Genomic DNA, 19,863 nt, shown 5'->3' on the forward strand with positions numbered 1-19,863 from the left:
AAACATCTTAGTGTTAATTGCATTAAAAATGAATTTTTCTCTATGAAACTGTATTTTAATAATGAATTGCAGATCTTTTTTAAAGGTAAAACTTCATTTTTATGTCTTATAGGGTTTATACTGAGTACAATATTGTATAACTGTAACAATTCAACTGTAAACCTAAAAATTTACAGCCAATTTTGAAAGAGGTGCATCTTAGCTCTGGAAATTGTTATTAACTATGTCAATGCTGTTGTAATGAAATGCTTCTAATTATGTGGTTATTAAATAAATAATTTTAATGTAATTTAAATATCAGAAAAAAATAGACCTTATATGGTACAGAATCTTTTTTTGTTGCTTTATTTGTTTTTCAAGATGGCTCTAACTCCTGGGCTCAAGTGACCCTCCTGCTACAGCCTCCTAAGTAGCTGGAAACATAGTCACTCACCACCACACCAGCCTCAGCTTAATTTTAATTAGCAGGTTTTCTGTGAAGTGAGCATAGTGACAGTTTTTAAACTTTTGCCGTTCAAACAGTGCTACAGCAAACTTAATCATGCATACATGTATGTCTTTTTTTTTTTTTTTGTATTTTTGAGACAGGGTCTCCCTGTATCCCCCAGCTAGCCTAGAACTCATGATGTAGACCAGGCTGGCCTCAAACTCTCAGAGATATGCCTGCCTCTGCAACCCAAGTGCTCGAACTAAAGGGAGGCACCATGATGCCCAGCCATATGTATGTCTTATACATCCAACATTTCTCAAGAAAATGGAGGGGAAGTTCAGGGCCAGTCAGTGGGTGTATTCAAAGTTTCTAGACATGTTTTCAGATTGTCCTTATGTATGAATGAGGAGACCCACACTTTTTTCCTTTGTGAAGAATCTGTTCCTGTCTTATATATTAGTCCTCAAATTAAAGATTATCTGATCATTTTCTTTTTTTTAAATTTATCATTTTTATTTTATGTGTATGTGTGTATTGCCTGCATGTGGGTAAGTGCACCCATGTCGTGCAATGCCTGTGGAGGTCAGAAGAGGCTGTTGGGTCTCCTGGGACTGGAGTTACAGACAGTTGTTAGCCACGTGGGTGCTGGGATTCGAGCTTGGATCTTCTGCAAGAACAACCAGTGTTTTTTGTTTTTTTTTAATTTGGTCTTTTTGAGACAGGGTTTCCCTGTAGCCCCAGTTGGCCTGGAACTCACTATGTAGACCAGGTTGGCCTTGAACTCACAGAGATCCACCTGCCTCTGGCCTCCCAAGTGCTGGGACTACAGGCGTGCACCACCACGCCTGGCTTACAACCAGTGTTCTTAACTGCTGAGCCATCTCTCCAGCCCCTGATCATTTTCTTTAAGTGCCATTGTGATATAGATCTGGGGAGGGGCTTGATCTTCTCCATTTCGAACTAGCTCCCAGATGATGCCAGTAATGGTGTGTGGCCACACTTTGAGGGGCAAGCCTTTACATTTGCCTTAGTGATGTATAAGAGCATTTTATTACCACATTGATACAGGTATGGATGCCTTTATGGGTTATTTGTCATCCAGCATTATGGTAAAATTTTGTGTTTTTAGTTTTATCTACTCAAGCATGCTAATAGTTTCCTGTATGACTTCTGGATGTCAAATTTCCTCATTGGTCTGTGTGTGTGCGTGTGTGTGTGTGTGTTTGTGTGTTTTTAGGGGGGTGTATATATATATATGTGTGTGTGTGTGTGTGTGTGTGTGCTGGGGACTGAACCCAGGGTCTGGCATTTGCTAAGCATGTGCTCCACCAGTGACCACACACCAGCCTACTCTAAGGATCACTTTACTATTATTCTTCCATTCATGTCTGTGTCCCTCTACCACTTATCACTGCTGTTCTGCCTATGCAATTGTAGAACCCCAAAGTGTGTTCTGACACAAGCAGAAACAAAAGCAAAGTGAGGATTAGGACCAATAAGCACTCAATTCTGCTCTGTGCCTTTTCTACCACAGGCAACAGATGCCCTTTATGAAGTATTTGTAGGAAACAAGCTGTGAGCAGCTGCATTCCGACTCTTTCCTCACCTTTTGATGACACTACTCATCCAGATTCACCACAGCATCGGCCTCACCATGTCTGATGTCACCATCCCAAGTGGCCTGTATGAACAACAGGAAATACTGATGGAGATCACACCTTTGTGGTATTGTCATTGTGATTTCACTGACTTTAACACTTAAGAAGTTCTGGGTGCTGTGGTGGACCTGAGAATAGATGTGGTCCCAATTGTGAGTAAACATATGCTTCACAACCCTCAAGATGCAATGCCCAGGAATCACTCTGGGCTTTCACTTGTCACCTTTAGTTTTCTTGGTAACAAGGAGATTGGGCTCTCTGGATCCAGTTGTCCTGAAAAATAATGGGTGACATCATGCCAGCCCTTTCTTGTTAGAACAAGTGGAGACAAAGACAAACAAAACAGCTCCAACTCACCCCCCAAACTGGGCTGATTCAGTGAAATGATCCCTAACTTCTGCTTTATTTCATGGAGAGAAAGCTTTAGTTCTGCCTTAAGTTCTCAGTAGACAGTTCATAGTGCTCCTCTTTTTTTTTTTTTTTTTTTTTTTCGGTCTTTTTGAGACAGGGTCTTCCTGTAGCCCCAGCTGGCCTGGAACTCTGCCTGCCTCTTCCTCCCAAGTGCTGGGACTAAAGGTGTGTGACGCCATGCCTGGCAGTGCTCCTTTTATATACAGATTTATTTAGGCGGGAGTGCTATAATGTAGAATATGTAAGAACATCAGGCTAAGGATCAATAGATCTCAGTTGTAGTTTTCACTCATCTATTTACTTAGGTACACCCCCTGGGCAAATCTATTCTGTGCTATAGTTTCTTTTTCTGTAAGTGAGGAAATTAGGCAGGTTTTATTTAAAAACCCTTCCAGCTTTAAGATGCTCTTGAAGCTATATCTAGGATACCAATTCAAGAAGGACTTTATGGGACTAGAGAGATGGCTCAGCAGTTAAGAGTGCTGGCTATGGCTACTCTTGCAGAGGACCCAGGTTTGGTTCCCAGCACCTGCATGGTGGCTAACAACCATCTGTAACTCCAGTACCAGGGAATCTGATGCCCTCTTCTGAACTCTGTGGGCACTATAAACAAGTGGTATACCTACATACATACAGACAAAACACTCACACACATAAAATAAAAATAAATAAATCTGTTGGGTGTGGCAGTACACACGTTTAATCCCAGCACTCAGAAGGCAGAAGCAGGCAGATGGATCTCTGAGTTTGAGCCCAGCCTGATCTACATAGTAAGTTTCAGGCTAGCCAGGGCTATATAGTAAGACCTTGTCCCAAAATAAAATAATAAAAATTTTAAAAAGAAGTACTTTATAAGTTATGGTGATAAATTTTATGGGTAGCATAAATTATATCTTTTCTATTTTTTGAGGCAGGGTCTTATAGCACAGGCTGACCTCAAACTTTGTAGGTTAGGATGACCTTGAACTTCTGATCGTCCTGCTTCCCAAATGCTGGGAGTTTAGGTCTGCAGCACCATGCCTGGTTTATGAAGTGCTGGGGATCAAACCCAGGGCTTAGGGCATGCTAGGCAAATATTCTACCAATTGGGCCAAATCCCTACCCTTATAAATTGCATCTCCCAGGAAAAACCCAGCCTCAAAAAAATAAAAATAAAAAGTAAAAATGAAAAAAAAATTGCATCTCAATAGACTTTTAAAAAAAGTAGTAGACATGGGCTGGAAAGCTAGCACAGCTGTTAAAGCCTCACAACCAAAAAGCAATAGATATATATTTAATATTGCAAATCAAGTTGTTGAGTCATAGATTTCCTTCCAAACTCCTGGAGAAATAAAATCTAGTTAAATTTCTTTGTGCTGAGAATTTATGTGGATTAGAGCACTAAGCATCTTTAAGAACTATAGAAAAGGGGGGTGCTGGAGAGATTGCTCAGTGGTTAAGAACACTGGTTGTTCTTACAGAAGACCTGGGTTCAAATCCCAGCACTCACATGGCAGCTAATGACTGTCCATAACTCCAGTCCCAGGGGATTCAACAGCTTCTTCTGACCTCCGCCGTCATTGCATGACATGGGTTCACTTACCTACATGCAGGCAATACATGCATACACATAAAATAAAATAATAAAAATTACACAAAAGAAAGAACTATAGAAAAGAATGAATTGCAGTGTAACAGCTGGCCCTTCCCAGCAAGAACTGCAAGATCTGTCCACTTATGCTTCTTTGTCCAACTTAGCTTCTCCATTCAAGCTACAAAGACTGTCCTCCTCAGAACATTGTTCTGGGAGGAATTCAGCATCAAGGAGAAGAACGATGGATGGACTCTTCTGAAAGGAGAATGCCGTCTTCAGGGAGTATTTCTCCTTGCCAAGTAAGACTTCCTTGTCCAAATATATTCATTCCCCTGCTCAAAACAACCTTCTTTTAGGTATTTTTTTTTCCTCCCTTTCAGTTATCACAGTAATGAAAATTGTAAGACAGTACATAATAAATGATTTTTTTTTTTGAGGCTGGAACTTGTTATGTAGACCAGGCTGGCCTCGATTTTACAGAGATCCAGGTTGCCTCTGTTTTCTGAGTGCTGGGATTAAAGGCATGTACTACCACACCCAGCCAATATGTGATATTTAACCAGGCAAAAATTCCAGAGGTCTTGGCCCTACCATACCCTCCTATATACCTGAAGCTGTGCAAAATTTTGGAGGGCTCTACCCTGACAAAAATGCCATCCTCTATGGGAGCATGTCTAAGATTCATTCTGTTGGTGCTCTGTTTTACAGTGCCTTGCTGGAAAAAAGTCACGTCCTTGCACGTAAGACTACATACTTGTTAGTGCCTTTACTTAATCGTGGGAATGACAAACATAAACTCACATCCACAGGCTTTTTTGTGGAGGTAAGACTCATCCTGTGGGTACTAGGCTGAGGAAGTCTAGAAAACAGAGCCTCTTTCCTACGCTGTCTTAAGTTAGGTTCAGGCTGAGGTCCATTTAGGCATTCCATAGAGATGTTTTATTTAGATTCAAGCCTACTGAAATTCTTTTCCCACACCATTACTCAGTATTCTGTGTGTACCTGCATCATAGCATCACTCTGTACTGTCTGCATGGTATCATAGATTTCAAAGGAAAATGTATACATTTGAGCTGGTGGGAAGGAAGCTCCCTTCAAGAAAAGATAGCTTCAAGGTCATTTCTTTAGCTAATTTCTGGGTTCTTTCAGCTCCTAAAGAGTCCAGTGACCAGGAGACTGTCCAGATTATACTCCATTGTTCGCTTGAAAGACTGGCTGTGTGATGAAAATAATCTCTTCAGAATTCTTGCACTGAGAGGACTGCACAATCTTATCAGACACCAAGAAATGGTAAAAGAACCTCAGACCACTGATTCCTAGATCATAAATAGAACACCCCCAAAGATACCCAAAAAACTCTAAATATCTGGGGAGGAAGAACATTGGGTAGTATGGGGGCAAGAGTGAATGGGAGGTCTTTTTCACTGTATACCCTTTTGTACCATTTGAATTTTATACCTAGCAAATATGAAGTACTGACTATTGAAAAATTAAATACCTTTAAAATTCCAAGTCACAAATGTAACTGGAAACTTGCATTTTGTCTGGAAGGTATACGTATTATCATTACATGCTGGCCAATATTCACTGTCCATTGATGCCTTGTACCATGTTGCCCTGTTGGATGCTCCCAAGATATTTATTGTCTGTGACAGAGATTACTGTCAATCATATTGGAAGATACTCATCTTCTACAGGTCTCACTAGAAAACTAGGCCTTAGTCATAATTTTGCCACTTGATATTTATTTCTTTTTTAAAAAATATTTATTATTTTTATTTTATGTGTATGCATGTATTGACTGCACGTAGGTAAGTGTACCCGTGTTGTGCAATGCCCATGGAGGACAGAAGAGGCTGTCAGATCCCCTGGAATTGGAGCTAGAGTTACAGATGGTTGTTAGCTGCCGGTGCCAGCCGGCCAAGACGGACAGTACCTGAAAGGGGGAGTGAGGATTGAAAGAAAGAAAAGGAGACAGAAAAGATGCTTGGGAGGGCTCACAGTGAATACTGCAGCCGCGATTTATTTCAGTTCTGCCTTTTTATACAGAAGAACTCAATTAGTTACAACTGCTGTTTTTCCCCACCTGTATCTGAGGGTCAGGGAGCGGTCAGATCAAAGGCTTCCACTATTGCCTCAAGGTCAGGTGTTGTGAGGCTCTCCATATAAACATATTCCTCCTGATAAGGCAGATTAGATACTGGTGTGCATAACACACACTCAGTAAACAAGCCTGACACAGCTCAATGATTAGCAGCTCCCGACAGTTAGCTGCCATGTGGGTCCTGGGTCTTCTGCAAGAACAACCAGTGTTCTTAACTGCTGGGCCATCTCTCTAGCCCCCGAGATTTATTTCTTTTATTTAAAATATTTATGTTTACATGTGAAGCAAAAATGACAAATATTAGTATATGCTAACTCTGGTTGATTAGATGCATAAACATTTGTTTCTTCTACTTCTGTGTGTGTGTGTGTGTGTGTGTGTGTGTGTGTGTTTTAAAATCCTGAGACTGATTCCTTCTAGGAGTTGCAGAACTGAAGAATATCAGTTCAAAATGAGGAGGAGCTTTAAGGGTCTTCAGGCAAAACTGCTGAATTCCTGCCAAGGAGTCTTAAAACCTCTGTTTGAATACCTTCCATGCTGGAGAACTCATTGTGGCCTGAGCTGACCATTCCACTTTTTCTGTGATAGGAGAGCTTCTCCTTACAGTAAAGCCAAGGGTATATCCCTGGCCCTCACCCACCTCTCACTTATATTCCTCAAAGCAACTCACAATAGGTCTGACCCCTCTGCTACATATCAAGCTGTTCATACTAAGAGAGGGTAACACACCTTCTTTACCACTTCTCTGTCCTAGATTAGCCAGTGCTACCAGAAACCCATCAAGCATTAGGTACTTAGGGTGAGAACCCTCCCTTTAGAACCAGATGATGTACCAGGAGAGAGGTTCATGGGCTGCTTTGGACACACAGAGGGAAGACATCAAGAGCCTGCTACCATGCATCTTGGAAAGCCTACATGAGACTGATGAGAGGATTGTTTTGTTGGCCATCCAGACATTCCTGCAGCTCATCAGGACACTGGACTGCACCACCCTGGCTACCATGATGAAAACCCTGTTCTCCTTATTTGGTGATGTAAGACAATGAGATTCTTCCTCAGAGGGAGGGTAACTGGCATAAGCAAGTAGATGTTGAGAATAGGCATATTTTATTTTATATAGTTTTTTTTAGAGCACTTTCAAGTGTCCTCTCTCAAGATCCTTCCAGATAACCCGTGATGTTCATAGGGCTGATGTAATTTTTTTTAGTCAAAAAAATCTTGGACATAGAAACTTACTAAAGCATTACCCTGCTCTGTGGGAGGGGGAAGAGTTTGTATAGAACAAGAAACAATAAGGATTGTGTTAAAATGATAGACTGTCCTTGTCCCAAATCCCAAAGATTTTCCAAAAGAGACATATAGAGCACAATGACCAGTAATCCTCAAAAGATACCAAAGCTGGGACTTTAAATTTTAGCAAAAGAGCTTATGTGAGTAGTTAATGCCAGTATTGAACACAAGCTTTTGCAGCACCTGGCAGGACTATCCATTCTCACTTGTAGAGTTTCAAGAACAAGAGTGCCAAACACAGGTCTTGCTGTCTTCCTATGTAGTGGAGTTCTTGCCCTTGGCTATATGTGGCTATATATATCCTCATGCTGAGAGTGATATGTCAATTCTCCTGGAGTTCTTATAAGCTAGCATGGACATGGTCAATGAATTGTTTCCTTGTGAATACTCCACTCTTAGGTAAGACCTGATGTTCATCGTTTCTCCTTGACCCTCTTTGGAGCCTCCATAAGGCTGTGAAGCTCATGGATAAGAAGAGCGTGGAAAACCAAGTCTTGGAGAGCCTAGACCCACTACTTTTTTCTCAGGATGAAAATTATACAATAGCTGAGGTAATGTCAACTTTTTCAGCCCTGAATAACTCTAAACCCAGATCCAACTCGGCAAATAAGTGTTCATATCTTAGAGGACACGGACTTTGCAATAACATCTTTGTTCCCTAGTTCCTCTGGCACAGAGCTGCATTTCAATTATTTTGCCTAAGTAAGTTGTGGGAAACCTAACTCCCAATTTCTGTGTAGCAAATTATGGCCCTTTGTGGGTCATAAAGAGTCCTAAATATAGTGTACAACTCAACAAACAGATATTCTCTTTTCTTTCACTTCAAGGACTACCCGAAGGCTTTGAGACAAATAATGTGTGTTGGAGTTAAGAGAGAGTAAGCTCTCTGGACCATCTGGAGACCTTATCTCCCCTAAGTGATCCAGGAGCTTTTCTGTTAGAATTGTGGGTATTTTCCTTTAAACACTCTAGTCTTAACTGAGCCTGTTCAGCCTGGTGGCACAGACTTGTGTCACCTAAGCTTCTTGGGAGGCTGACATAAGAGGCTCTCAAGTTCAAGACCAGTGTGGGCAGCTTAGTAAGTAAGACCCTATTTCAAAACTTATTTTTAAGTCAGCAAAATAACTCAGTGAGTAAAGGTGCTTGCTACCAAGCTTGATGACCTGAGTTTGATACCTGGAACCCACATGGTAGAAAGAGAGAACTGACCCCTACAAACACACATGGAGAGAAATAAATAAATAAATAAATAATTTTTTGGTCTTTTTGAGACAGGGTCTCCCTGTAGCTCCAGCTGGCCTGGATTCGCTATGGAGACCAGGCTGGCCTCGAACTCACAGAGATCCGCCTGCCTCTGCCTCCTGAGTGCTGGGATTAAAGGCGTGTGCCACCACGCCCGGCATAATCTAAAATTTTTTAAAAATAAAAATAAAGTGAAAAGAGGACTGGGGATAGCTCAGTAGTAGACTGCATGCCTAGCTTATCTGAGATCTGGGTTCAATCCTAGTATAGTGCTATACAAAAAGTCTACATGCCTGTTCATGCTGTGACCACCAGGATAAATCACTCCAGAACTTCAGATTTACACCACAAAGATTCTAGAAGAATTCTTGGGTTCTATCTCTGTGTGTTCCCCCTTCCAGGAATGACAATCAAAGTTACAAGTCTAGCAACAGTACTTAAGATTATGGTGGCCCTCATACCTTATTGTGTGAGAAGGTTTATAGTTCTGAGGCCATAAATATGAAACATTTCAGACCCCAATAAAGGGAACAGTGCAGAATTTGTCAGCCAGGTGATAGGGAACCACATCCTTTGTAGCACACAGGTATATGGAGGCACTGATACCTCACCCCTATACTGCCAGCCCTTGGCAGTTGGGAAAGGCCTAGAGCAGCCAAGGCCCTGGGCTTATTTTCCTACAAATCTTCAATAATTCCTAGCTACTTTCAGTCTTTCAGAGGGGAGTCTGAGCAGAGAGGTGGATGTTAAACTAGGAGTCATCATCACCAGCATAGAGGACATGATAAACAATTACAAAGCTACCTCAACTCTAAGATATGAAACAGAAATAAACCACATACCTATTCCTAACTGAATTCCCCCAAAGAACTGTCATCCTAAATTTTGTCTTTATCATTCCTGTGATAATTCCTTCCCTTCTATTTACCCTTCCCATTTTCTTTCCCTCCCCTCTCTTCTATTTTTTGTTTGTAAACAGGGTCTCATGTAGCCCAAGCTGGTCTCAAACTCAATGTGTAGCTAAAGCTGGCCTTCAATACCTGATCCTTCTGCCTCCTAAGTACTGGGATTATAGGTTTGTGCCACCAATCCTGGCCCTTTGTGTGTGTGTGTGTGTGTGTGTGTGTGTGTGTGGCCTTGAATTTGCCATCCTCCTGCCTCTGTTTCCTAAGCACTGGAATTAGTCATGTGCCACCAGGCTCAGCTTATTTTTCATGCTTTAAAACTTTATATGTTGTATAAGTCTATACATTCTCAGCATCTTCTTAAATTATGAGATTTATATTGTATAGTTGTAGATTATTTTTACTGCTACATGGAGTTCCATCATTTGAGTAACCTAAAACTTACCCCATTCTCCTCTTCCAGGATGCTTAGACTATTTTCAATTTTTCATTGTTACAGTGTTGCAGTGAGCACTCTTCTGCATATATGTGAGAATTTCTTGAGGACATAAAAACCTAGTGTGGAGAACCTGAGAATCTTTAATTTTACTACATATTTACAAATTGCAAAACAAAAACTAATTTTTATTCTCATTAGTCCCTCAAGAGTTTTTGTTGTTTGGTTTTTGGAACAGGGGTCTCACTATGTAGCCCTGCCTAGCCTGGAACTGGTTATGCAAACCAGGCTCAGAGATTCATCTGTCTCTGGCTTCCAAGTACTGGGATTAAAGATTTGTACTACCACTCCCAGCCCCAAAGGGATTTTTATGACTCTAATATCTAATGGACTTGTGTTGAATGGTGCTTGGGTGGCATTCTAAGAGGAATGACTAGAGAGGAAACCACTTGTTTAGTTTTGCTGGAGTATATGGATCAGGAAGGGGTCAGAACTCTAGGGTTGAAGAACTTAAGAGATGCCTGGGGATACGAAGTTCAGGAGCTTTATTTCCCTGTACAGAGAGACCAGAATATGACATGGGAGCGACAAGGAGTGGAATCCCTGTCCAGAGCATGGCGAGTGACATGCTGGTCTAGATCTTTGATCTGGGTGCCTTATCTACCAGCTATCACTTTTTCTTAGGACCAATGGTTTCTACACCCTTCCTAGAACCTTGCAGGTTTTATGGATCCCCTTCAGAGTCTTCAGGAGGAAGCAGGTCTGCTGGGTAGTTTTGGTCAACTTCATGCAAAGTAGAGTCACCTGGGAAGAGAGAACCTCGGCTGAGGAATTTTCTCCATTGGACTGGCCTGTGGCCATGTCTGTGAGGTATTTTCCCAGCACATTATGGGCTATGCCATCCCTGGCTATGTGGGCCTGGGATGTTTAAGAAAGAGCAGAGTAGACCAAGGGGAGGAAGCCAGTAAGCAACATTCTTCTGTGGTTTCTGTTTCAGTTTCTGCCTCCAAGTTCCTGCCTTAGCTTCCCTCAATTAAAGACTGTGAGCTGTAAGCCAAATAAACCCTTTCCTCTCCAAGTTGGTCTTGGTCAGCATTTTATCACAGCAAGAAAAAACGAAGTAGGACAGTGGAATTCTAATTTATTCCCTCTCTTTACTTCAACCAGGGTAATTCTGAATTTATTAGTCTTTCACTTTAGACTTGGGTATCAGTTTTACTAAAGAAAAATCATGTAAGTTAAAAGAGGAAGCTCGAAAATGCTATTTCGTGATGGCCTTTTTTTTTTTTCCTCACAGGAGAGTGGGCGAGTCCTAACTATATGTGCCCAGTTCCTGAAATGGAAGCTGCCCCAAAAAGTGTACTGCAAAGATCCATTGTACATCAAACCTATTGAAGTTAGAGAAATCTGCAAATTCTTTGTATGTGAGAAGTACTGGTTTTGTTGACTCTTAACTCTTTTTGGGGGAGGTCTTTTTTTTTTTTTTTGGTCTTTTTGAGACAGGGTCTCCCTGTAGCCCCAGCTGTCCTGGATTCACTATGGAGACCAGGCTGGTCTCGAATTCAGAGAGATCGGCCTGCCTCTGCCTCCCGAGTGCTGGGATTAATGGCATGCACCACCACGCCTGGCCTTTCTTGGGTCTTTTTGAGACAGGGTCTCCCTGTAGACCCAGCTGTCCTGGAACACACTATGTAGACCAGGCTGGCCTTGAATTCACAGAGATCCACCTGCCTCTACTTCTCTAGTGCTGGGATTAAAGGGGTGTGCCACCACGTTCGGCTAACTCTTAACTCTTTAACACGCTGATGTAGTTGGTTTTTCTTCTGACAGTTTTTTTCTTTTAAATATTTTATTATTTTAATTTTATGTGTATGAGCGTATTGCCTGCATGTATGTGAGTGCACCCGTGTTGTACAATGCCACAGAGGTCAGAAGAGGGCTTCAGATTCCCCTGGAACTGTAGTTAAGGACAGTTCGTAGCCGCCATGTGGGTGCTGGGAATCGAACCCAGGTCTTCTGCAAGAGCAGTCAGTGCTCTTAACTGCTGAGCCATCTCTCCAGCCCATCTTCTGACAGTTTTTAAGAAGTTGCTTTCTTTGAGCTGTTTTGTGGGATATCTCTATTTTGCTATTGTTCCATCATGATTGAGCCACAAATTCATTTACTTTTCTAAAAAAAATGTTATTAGTATGTATGTATGTGTCTGAGCATGTATGAATGTGCCATGGTGTACACATGAAGGTCAGAGGACAACTTTCAGGAGTTGGTTATTGCCTTTCACTTTATTGAGGCGGTCTCTCTCTCTCTCATTTTTTGCTTTTTTTTTTTTGTTTTTGCTGCTGTGATGCATGCCCCATGCTGACTGGCCTACAAACTTCTGAGCAATTTTCATGTCTCCATCCCTCAGCTCACTGCAGGACTGCTGGGATTATAGATGCACATCCCATATCTAGCTTTTGTTACTCAGGTTCCAAGGATCCAATTCAGGTCATCAGGCTTGTGTGACAAGCATTTTTACCCACTGAGCCACCTTGCTGGCCCACTACAAAGTCTTTGGGACTGTTTCTAGGAATCATATGCATGTTTAAAACCCAGAGTGATCTCTTCTCACCTTAGTTGTAAGGCTAGGAAGCCTTCTCTGGCTTTTTCCTGGGTAACAGCTCTCTGACCTACAGCCAAACCTATAACTGATACATTAATGACATTATTTCCACCAAGAAATGTGTTCCCAAAAAGATAAAAGTGCAAATTGTTCATGTTAAATTGTAATTTATGAGGAAATTACTGTTCTTCCTATTCTTGAGGTGCTACTCCTTCTAAGAGGTCCTTGAAAGATGTATTTCATTCACTCAGTAAATGAATCACATCCAGTATGTACTAGATCGTGGGCATCCCAGGTTTAAAACTTCTAGTTGGTGCTTGCAAGCTAAGGAAGGGGTTTAAAAATCTCCAAGAAATGAAATAAAAACTCAAAGTGGAAAATAGTATGTGCTAGGAGAGGAAATCTACAAAATATACAGAGCAGGGTTAGATCAGACAGGAAGAGCTGGCAGGGAAAGCACAAGGTAGCTCAGAGAGCAAAGAAGACTTCGATGCAAAGAAGCTGAGGTGGCTTTAAAGGTGTAGACAGCGTGAGCAGGTGAGGTGATGGACGTTCTGAGAACTTCAGTACAGGGGCTTGTTAGCATGGCTCAGTAGTCACTGGTGACATTCACTGGAGTTATTTCAAGCAGTGCTATATTCCCTGAAAATTATAGATACACTGGACAAAATAGTGGTGCTACTTCACTGCTGTGTACTTTTCCCCCCTCCATTTAAGGAGGAAAAAAGCAAGGGAAAAATAAACATCCTAGACCAAACATTAATGTATTCCAAGAATGCAAAACTTCCCATCAGAAGAACAGCAGCCTTGTTTATAGGTAAAAGAAAATCCTTTCGTTTCTAGTGTTATCCTGTACCTTCTCAAGTTGTATTGGATACCCCCATTCTTTCTTTTTTTTTACAAGTATGTAATGCATTTTGATCATCTTCATCCCTCAACCCTCTCTTGTCCCCTTCCCACTCCCAATGGCCCTTCTTATTCCCAAGTAGCCCCCTTCTACTTTCATATCTTTTGTTTTTTGGTGACTCAATGAGTTTAATTAGGGTTGCTTATAGGAATATGTGTGAGGGGTATTTACAGGAACATGAGGAGGCTACACCACTGGAAAAAAAGGTCTCTTTTCTCCCTTCCCCACTTCCAACAATTAACTGGCTATACATCCTTAGAGAGGGGTAGGAACTTGTGACTCCCCCGCCCCAAATCCTTATAATTGCCTGTAAATCCTCAAGGATGGTGGGGCTTCATGAGCCCTTAGCAACAGAATGTTGATAGGTCCGATCTTGTGTCGGTCTTCTTCAGGTGATCACAGCTGCTGTGAGTTCATGAGTGCAATTACGTGGAAGACATGTTCCAAAACACTCCACCTCTTCTACTGTGTAACCTGAGCTCTGGAGGAGGTGATACAGATGTCCCATTTAGGGCTGAACATTCAACAGTCATTTATTCTCAGCACTCCTGACCAGTTATGAGTCTCTGCAATAACTGTTGCCCACTCTGTAAAACGCAACTTCTCTGAACAAAGCTGACAACAAACAATAATTATGGGAATAAACATAAATATTTAGTGGACAGTTTGATGGTTACAACATGTCCATTATAGCAATGCAAAAGTAAAACCATCTCCATTAGGGAGGGCCTATGACCTCCCCAGTCACAATCAGGTTTATAGTACGAGGCATAATCTTTATGCAGATTAACTTGAAAATACTTCTAGGGAGGAAGGAACCATGTTAAGGATAGGTAATATCAGCACTTTGGAAATTTGATTTTAATTGTTTTATATTTACTATAAGTGTATGCATGTGTACATGTGGTAATCGGGTAACTTGTGGGAGTCAGCTCTCCTTCTATCATGTGGGTTCTGAGGACAGAGCTCAAGTCATCAGGCTCAGCAGCCAGCACCTTTACCTGAAGAGCCGTCTCACTGGTCTTGTTTTTTTTTTAGACAAAAGTTTCACTGTTTCCTAGGGTGACCTAGAACTCATGGCAGTCCTCCTGCCTCAGCTTCCCAAGTGCTGGGATTAGAGGTATGAACCAGCATTCCTGGATGGAATTTATTGTTTTAGTTTTGTTTAAGACAGGGTCTCATGATGTAACCCTGGCTAGCCTGGAACTCATTCGCTATGTAGACCAGGTTGGCCTGAACTCCCAAGTGCTGGGATTAAAGGCATGTACCACCATACCCTGCAACTTTGTTTTGAATACACTTAATTCTCAAAAAGCCAATTCTGCTTGTTGTCTAGATTTTTTAATGATAAAAATGAGGAAATTTTAATTTCTAAAAGCAAAAGTCAGGTTTCAGACTTACTGCATTTATCTTGTATTTAGGACTCATCAAAGTATGTGGATCACAGTGAACTTAGGAGGAAGGCTACTGACTGGATACCGAATGGTAAGTAAATAACATTACTTGGATTTGGAATGCACTCATATTTCAGAAGGAATCTGGGTCAGTGACTGTGGGCAGGCTCTGTAGCAAATCTGAGACTCTGGTATCTGAAAATCCTAACTTATACACCAATAAAAATGTGACCAGCTGAATGACAGTCTCAGATATTAAGTCCAAAACCCCCTTGGGAAAGGGCATGACTCTGTCTGGTAATCAGCTTTAATGACAGTCTCAGACACAGTCCTACACTTCAGAAGTAAAACATTATCTTTCTAGAAACATTAGTGATGATGTCTCAAAGTACTACAGAGATTACTACAGCACTATTTTCTATAAGCAGTTGTGCTGGAAGGTGTAGGGCTTGGCACTAAGATGGTTTATAGTATTTAAGGCAACTATAAGAGAAATGTTTTCAGGATTGTCAGTGAGTGAGTGTTTTCAGTATCTGCACAACTCCAAAGAATCATTATTCCCATTTAAAGTAGTTTTAATAAGTCTGGGGCTATAGCTTAGTGGTAGAATGTTTGACTAGCATGCCTAAGGCCCTAGGTTCAATCCCTAGCACTGCAGGAAAAAAAAAAAAGATATTACAGATAGAAAAGTTAAGATATGTAAGTTCTCACAATCCAAAATTACTACTTTCATTACCAAATTAAAATTCTAAACAATTCAATAATTTTGTTATTTAAAACATTTATTTATTATGTGTATCTGTGCCTGTGTGCACATATACCCACATACACCATGATGTGCACATAAGGAGGTCAGAGGACAAACTGCAGGCATTTATGTTTCCTTCCCTCCACCTTGTGGGTCCTGAGGATTGAATTCAGGTTGTCCAGTTCAGTGGCCAGCACCTTTATCCACTTAGGCGTCTTGCCAGACCCATTCATGACTATGGGGTGCAGGGATCTCGGAGCGCCAGCTGCTGGGCGTGGCGCCGGTCTCCTGCATGCCACTGGGGTGCGCACATGTCACGCACCGTGTTGCTGATGCTCTCAGCGACTACTGGATGCTGGCGACTCTACTGATCACTGCGTTTCCAGGCAGGTTCCGTCCCAATACTGAGCACTCCCTCTGGGTTCGAGATCCGTCAGCTGCCGGGTCATGAGGGGAGGTGCAGGACAGCGAAAGCAGGGTCTCCGTGAGTCGTTTACGAATAGACAGCCCTCTCCTGAGAGACTGGATGTAGGCAGTAAGACACAGAACTCAGCTCAGTCAGACTCAGTGGCACAGCTCCTTTATTCAGTGACTCAGCTCGGCTCCAGGTCTTAGTGATTCAGCTCCAATTTATTGAGGGAAAACCAGGATACTTATACTGTGGGGGTAGTGGCAAAGTTTTAGTTGGTAGGTGCTTTTAGGATGCCTCATTTACATGCGGTGGTGGGCTCCTGCCAGGCCGTCAGACAGTGTCTAAAAATCACACAGGAAAATCTGGCAGTTTCAGAGCCAGAGGCCTTCTGTGAGGGCTACTTCAAAGATGAGTCAGGAAGAGAGTGGGAAGGCGCCCTGCTGATAAAAGGAGTCTCTGCACATGAACTCCGAGCCCATGGGCTATCTGGACATGGAGAAACTGCTACTTTACACAGCAGGGGTCCCCAACACATGACTTTTTTTTAATCTTTTTGAGACAGAGTCTCCATGTGGCCTGAACTCGCTATGTAGACCAGGCTGGCCTTGAACTCACAGAGATCTGCCTGCCTCTGTCTCCTGAGTGCTGGGATTAAAGGTATGTGTCACCATGCTGGCCAATTCATGACTTTACAAAAAATATTTTAACTATTGAAACAGGTAAGGACTAAAACTAACATAAGAAACATCACGCTACTTTTCACCAAGGTCTATCATTTCTTCATAGATATCAAAACATTCTTAAAAAAAAAATCAGCCAAACTTGGTGGTATATACTTGTAATCCTAGCATTTTTCCTAAATACCAGAGACAGTTCCACAAAATAAAATACCATATTTTTTTATGTAAAAAAATAAAAAAAACTTTTGAAAGAATTTTTTAAAAACATACAAAACTGGGGCTGGAGAGATGGCTCAGGGGTTAAGAACACTGGTTGTTCTTGCAGAAGACCCAGGTTCGAATCCTAGCACCCACATGGCAGCTAACAACTGTCTGTAACTCCAGTTCCAGAGGATCTGATGGCCTCTTCTGTCCTTGCGGGCATTGCACAACATGGTTGCACTTACATGCAGGCAATACACTCATACACATAAAAACAAATAATATAGAAATACTTTCAACACAATAAAGGGTTAATTTTCTTTTTTTTAAATTACTTTTATGTGTATGAGTGTATTGCCTGCATGTATGTGAGTGCACCTGTGTCGTGCAATGTCATGGAGGTCAGAAGGGGGCTTCAGATTCCCCTGGAACTGGAGTTAAGGACGGTTCATAGCCACCATGTGGGTGCTGGGAATCAAATCTGGGTCCTCTGCAAGAGCAGTCAATGCTCTTAACCGCTGAGCCATCTCTCCAGCCCAGGGTTAATATTCTTAAAACAAATCAGTAAGTTCACTAAAGAAAAATGGCTAATGATATGAATAAGTAGTTTAGAAAGGAATTATAAATGGTCAATAAATGGGAAATATTTGATATTATTAATCAGTTTTCAAAATAAAATCATGCTTATATGTGCTCCCCTGTCAATACCAACATTGATGTGTGAAGAGAACTTGATATAATATACTGCCCTTGTAGGAACATAAACACAACTTTTTAGTAGGGAAGTTTGACAGTATGTATCAAAATTCTTGAAAATAAGCATATACTTGGATTTACTAATCCTTTTAGAAATTTAAAATGTGAAAATGAAAAGTTATAAGAATATTTATTTTAGTATAATTTAGAATAGCAAAGATGGGAAATACTCTGAAGATAGGGAATTTGTTAAATTATAAGACACCTATATTGTAGAATTGTATATAGTCATGAAATATATTACAGAAAAAATTCAGGTGATATTGATAATAATGGAGATATTATTGCATAAGACAATCAATTGTCCCAGCACATAAGGGAGTAGAGGCAGGAGGAGCGTTCTCAAAAGAAAAAAAAATTTGGATTGTATGGCTCCATTTGAACAATATTGAAGCAATAAATGCATAGAAAAAAGATCAGAAAGTTACACTTTCAGGGGCTGGAGAGATGGCTCAGCAGTTAAGAACACTTGCTGTTCTTCCAGAGGACCCAGATTTGATTCCCAGCACCTACATGGCAGCTAACAGCCGTCCATAACCCCAGTTCCAAAGGATCTGACACTCTCTTCTGACTTCCAAGGGCAGTACATGATACAGGTGCACTTACATGCAGGCAATACACATATACACATAAAATAAAATAATAATTTAAAAATTTTTTAAGATACACTTTCAAATAATATTGGTTATTTCTAGGTGGTAGAATTATTGGGTGACTTATTCTAGTGCTTACATGTATTATCTAAATTTTCTATAAAACAAATGTATTTCTTTTGCCATAAGAAAATATAAAAGTGGGGCTGGAGAGATGGCTCAGTGGTTAAGGGCACTGGCTACTCTTACAGAGGAGCTGGGTTTGATTCCCAGAACCCACATGGCAACTAACAACCATCCATTCAAGTTCCCAGTGGCTCCAATTCCCTCTTCTGACCTCCGTGGGCATTGCATGACACAAATGCACTTACACATATACAGGCAATACACTTATACACATAAAATAAAAAATAATTTTAAAAAAGACAATATAAAAGCTAAGTCTTTAAATTGGCCTTGGTAGCTTATGTCTGCTAATCCAGCCACTTGGAAAGTTAATGCAGGAGGATATTCAGATCTAGCCTCGGCAACATAGTGAGAACCTGTCTCAAAAACCGAAACGAGTCACTAAAATAAAAATAAAAACTAAAAATAGTGGCTGGAGAGATGGCTCAGTGGTTAAGAGCACTGTCTGCTCTTCTAGATGACCTGGGTTGAATTCCTAGCACCTATATGTAGGCTAATAACTGTCCGTAACTTAGATTCCAGGGTATCCAATGCCCTCTTCTGGCCTCTGCAGGCTTTGCATGACACAGATACACTTACATGCTGGCAAAACACTCATACACATAAAATAACATTTAAAATTTTAAAACTTTAAAAATAAAAGTATTAAAAAAGAATAGTGATTTAAGAGTTAATATTAAGGACTGAAGGTTAACATTAGACATGGCTTAGGTAGACTACTTAAAGTATGATTACAGGAAAGGAATGAAATGTTTAGCAATTCAGAAACCAGTAGGTTTTACAGGTCAAAACTGGAATCAATTCACCAATGTACAGACTTTTAGAGAGAGTCTTAGAAAAAAAAATTGTTTTTTATCCAAGAATGTTGGCTAGTTGGTATCCAGAAACCTTGTTTCTAGAAACTCAGGACCTTTCAACTCCAATCTTGGTTTTCTTGCCATGTAGATCTGAGAGATCTGCTACAAGACCCTGAGCCCTTTCTGCACCTCATGGCCTCCCAGGCTCTGTTCCACATCCAAAGGGTGGGGAATGATCCAGAATCAGAGCAGAGATTTTCTTGGTTGAGGAAACTCTTGGGCTGTCTTCCTATTTAAAATTCAAGACAAGTAACAGCAAGTAAAAGCCAACCGGTGCTTTCTGAAACCATGAAACAACACATTTTTCTTTTTTAAAAATATTTTTTATTTATTATTTTATGTGTATGAGTGTATTGCCTGCATGTATGTGAGTGCACCCATGTCATGCAATGCCGCAGAGGTCAGAAGAGGGCTTCGGATTCCCCTGGAACTGGAGTTAAAGTTAAAAAGAATTTTATTACTGTGTGTATGTGTGTGT

At 41.0% G+C, this 19,863-nt stretch overlaps 1 protein-coding gene across 1 annotated transcript in view; it reads left to right on the top strand.

The window, feature by feature from the left end:
- The window catches only part of LOC103736930 (maestro heat-like repeat-containing protein family member 7), a gene marked incomplete at its 5' end in the record, with an annotated part of 22,307 nt that extends 2,685 nt beyond the window's left edge, over positions 1-19,622 (top strand). The window contains 12 exon segments of the mRNA XM_008836545.1: positions 1,533-1,539; positions 1,965-2,155; positions 4,237-4,371; positions 4,781-4,895; positions 5,222-5,362; positions 7,046-7,210; positions 7,866-7,911; positions 7,914-8,017; positions 11,347-11,469; positions 13,369-13,468; positions 14,954-15,043; positions 19,474-19,622. Of these exon segments, the coding sequence (XP_008834767.1) occupies positions 1,533-1,539; positions 1,965-2,155; positions 4,237-4,371; positions 4,781-4,895; positions 5,222-5,362; positions 7,046-7,210; positions 7,866-7,911; positions 7,914-8,017; positions 11,347-11,469; positions 13,369-13,468; positions 14,954-15,043; positions 19,474-19,622 (1,366 nt within the window).
- Positions 19,623-19,863: the final 241 nt, after the last annotated feature.

The sequence above is a fragment of the Nannospalax galili genome, unplaced genomic scaffold (genome assembly GCF_000622305.1).
Source record: "Nannospalax galili isolate Female #2095 unplaced genomic scaffold, S.galili_v1.0 scaffold258, whole genome shotgun sequence".
Taxonomy (NCBI): Eukaryota; Metazoa; Chordata; class Mammalia; order Rodentia; family Spalacidae; genus Nannospalax; species Nannospalax galili.